Source organism: Volvox carteri (genome assembly GCF_000143455.1).
Source record: "Volvox carteri f. nagariensis unplaced genomic scaffold VOLCAscaffold_60, whole genome shotgun sequence".
NCBI classification, from domain to species: domain Eukaryota; kingdom Viridiplantae; phylum Chlorophyta; class Chlorophyceae; order Chlamydomonadales; family Volvocaceae; genus Volvox; species Volvox carteri.
Window position 1 is genome coordinate 2,051 of NW_003307603.1, and position 2,310 is coordinate 4,360.

Consider the following 2,310-nt stretch of genomic DNA (forward strand, 5'->3'; position numbering starts at 1 on the left):
ANTAAGCACAGTAAGCTGGTACACGCATAGCACGACCACCAGCATCTCGAGAGGCCTTTTCAGCGGCCAGCTACTAAATAATGCATGAACGTCACATAGAGGAAGGTAGCATAATACGAGCCGTCAACGATAGGACCATCACCGCCAACCGGACTGTGTGAACCTGTCTCCAGTGCGTCACGCAGCACACTGACTGCCTTGACGCTTCCAGTTGAGGGATCCATGTCCAGGTCGGCCAACCTGTCTGTCAGTGAATGGCGGTAAGTCAGCCACAAACCAGTCTGTACCTAATTCCAGGTTGGATAGAGCCTCCTTGAGAGTGGCGCGCTGGTTCTGTTTGTCCTTGTAGTTGAGATCCTGGGACGAGATGTTGACATGGGGCATGTGCTTGCTCAGCGCGCACAGTGCAGGGAAGCTGATGAGGTATGGCCCGATCATCATCATCTTCCGGGGGTTGATGAGCTGGCACCTGCAGCACGTGTTACAGTGTCGACATTGCTGATCCTATTTGGTACCAGTCATTCGCCCGTGAACGCATGGCCATGCTCCTGGCTTTTAATGTACCCCACAGCAGGCCCGTGTACCTTAGGCGCCAGCCAATGTGCATTTGGTCAATAGTCAGCACGACGGGTTGGAGCACGGACACCCACGTCACTGCAAGGGGCAATGTAAAAAGCTACCTCCTCCGGCTGGCGTTGTTGTCCTTTGACGCTGAGACCCCGGATGATACCCCGCAGCAACTGTTGAATTGTGCCGTCAACGAGTCCTGAATGTCAATCGATGTCCGATGGTTAACAAGTCAAGGCATGTGTACGCGCACGCCAGCCTACACTACTCACGCATGCCGACACTGCATCATACCTCGTTGTTGTGATGTTTCGAGCAGTCGGATGAGTTCACTGCGTGATGCATCTGCCCGAGCGTATGCCTGTAGCCTCACTCTATCAGCCTGGAAAAGGGATGTCCACCGCTTAATCTCCCTGTCCGCGCTATTCGATCTGCCCGCTCGGTGATCAATGCGGATGTGACCACCTTGAGCCGCTCAAAGAGCTCAACGTGTCCCGCACGCTCAAGTCCCTCGGCAGAACGGAAGGGGACAATGACACTTGGGTCTGTCGCGACTCGCTGTGTCGCAGCGACTCGCAGTGAAGCAGCGTCGGCTGAACGCTTCAATTGGTGATTTCTGTTGAGGGCCAGACACGCGGCACACGGCCGTACAGCTGCGGAGGAGAAACTGCAGACAACGGACCGGATGGAGTCGATTTCGCCGTAGTATGCTGGAAGCTGATTATCGAGGACACTGCGGAAGATGGAGACCCTCGAGACCAGCTGACACGAAGTCCAAATGACGCGGTATGTCTTTTCATGCTTTGTGGCTTCCAACCATGCAAATGCGCCATGGTGCACTTGCAGCCATTCGCCTTCACTCGGGGTTTATTTAATTCTCTGCTGCGTCTATATTCTGATGTCGCGGCTCTCGCGACGTGTCTCCACGATGTGCTGGACGGGGACGATGAATGGGTGGATGCTGTGCGTCGTCAATTCGAAGAAGATCTCGGCGTCTACTCCGTTGGTGAAGCATGGGAACTGTTCCGAGGTGAGAGATTGATCACAGAGAGAAAAGCGCGAGTCCGTGCCAGAGACGTGGGGCGGCGATGTCCCCGTGCCGTGCGAAACTTTGCGAACGGTGTTTTGAAAGACATGGCACTGAGAGGGAATGTACCGGGCCTTACCGTCTCGGACGCGAAATCCCTCTTGTTCAAGATCAAAACGGCATCGGAGGGGGCCGTGGAGGATCAGGGACACAGGGACGCGGAGACTGGCACCGTCGAGGACGCGGCGGAACTGTGGTCCCGATGAGTGCACCAGCCGCCATCACCGAAGCAGAGGATGTGCCACCCCGCGTCAAGTCGCGTGGTGCTACTGGTAAGTGGCGACGTGAGATGTGTGGCAGGGAAGAGTGGGCAACCTAGAAAGGAGGAACCCACCTCACCCCACCCACCCAATTGCATAATGTTATACATACCGACGTCTATGAAACATCATACCATATGACAACAGAAATGCCCCCCTTGTTTTACAACCCTGTGTAGGCGAGTTCAAAACAAACTGGTCAGAGCTCGGCGGTGTAGACCCATATGCCTGCTGCATCAGCGGCTGCATCAGGGGGTGGTTCATCGGTGCTAAGACTGGCAGTACACGGCCGGTCGCATTCACCAAGCAGTACTGCTGCTGAAAGCCGCTGTGGATTATGCGTGGTTTGATGCCATACTACAATGGCCTGTCTGTTTTCTGCGCCAACGTTTGGCG

The 2,310-nt window shown here is 55.2% G+C and overlaps 1 protein-coding gene across 1 annotated transcript in view; it reads right to left on the reverse strand.

Moving 5' to 3' along the window:
* VOLCADRAFT_97312 (uncharacterized protein) overlaps window positions 1-2,012 on the reverse strand; it is a gene marked incomplete at both ends in the record, with an annotated part of 3,674 nt that extends 1,662 nt beyond the window's left edge. The window contains 4 exons of the mRNA XM_002956351.1: window positions 288-469; window positions 941-1,220; window positions 1,734-1,845; window positions 1,989-2,012. Coding sequence (XP_002956397.1) covers window positions 288-469; window positions 941-1,220; window positions 1,734-1,845; window positions 1,989-2,012 — 598 coding nt within the window. The remainder of the gene's footprint in view (window positions 1-287; window positions 470-940; window positions 1,221-1,733; window positions 1,846-1,988) is intronic.
* Between the last annotated feature and the right edge of the window lie 298 nt (window positions 2,013-2,310).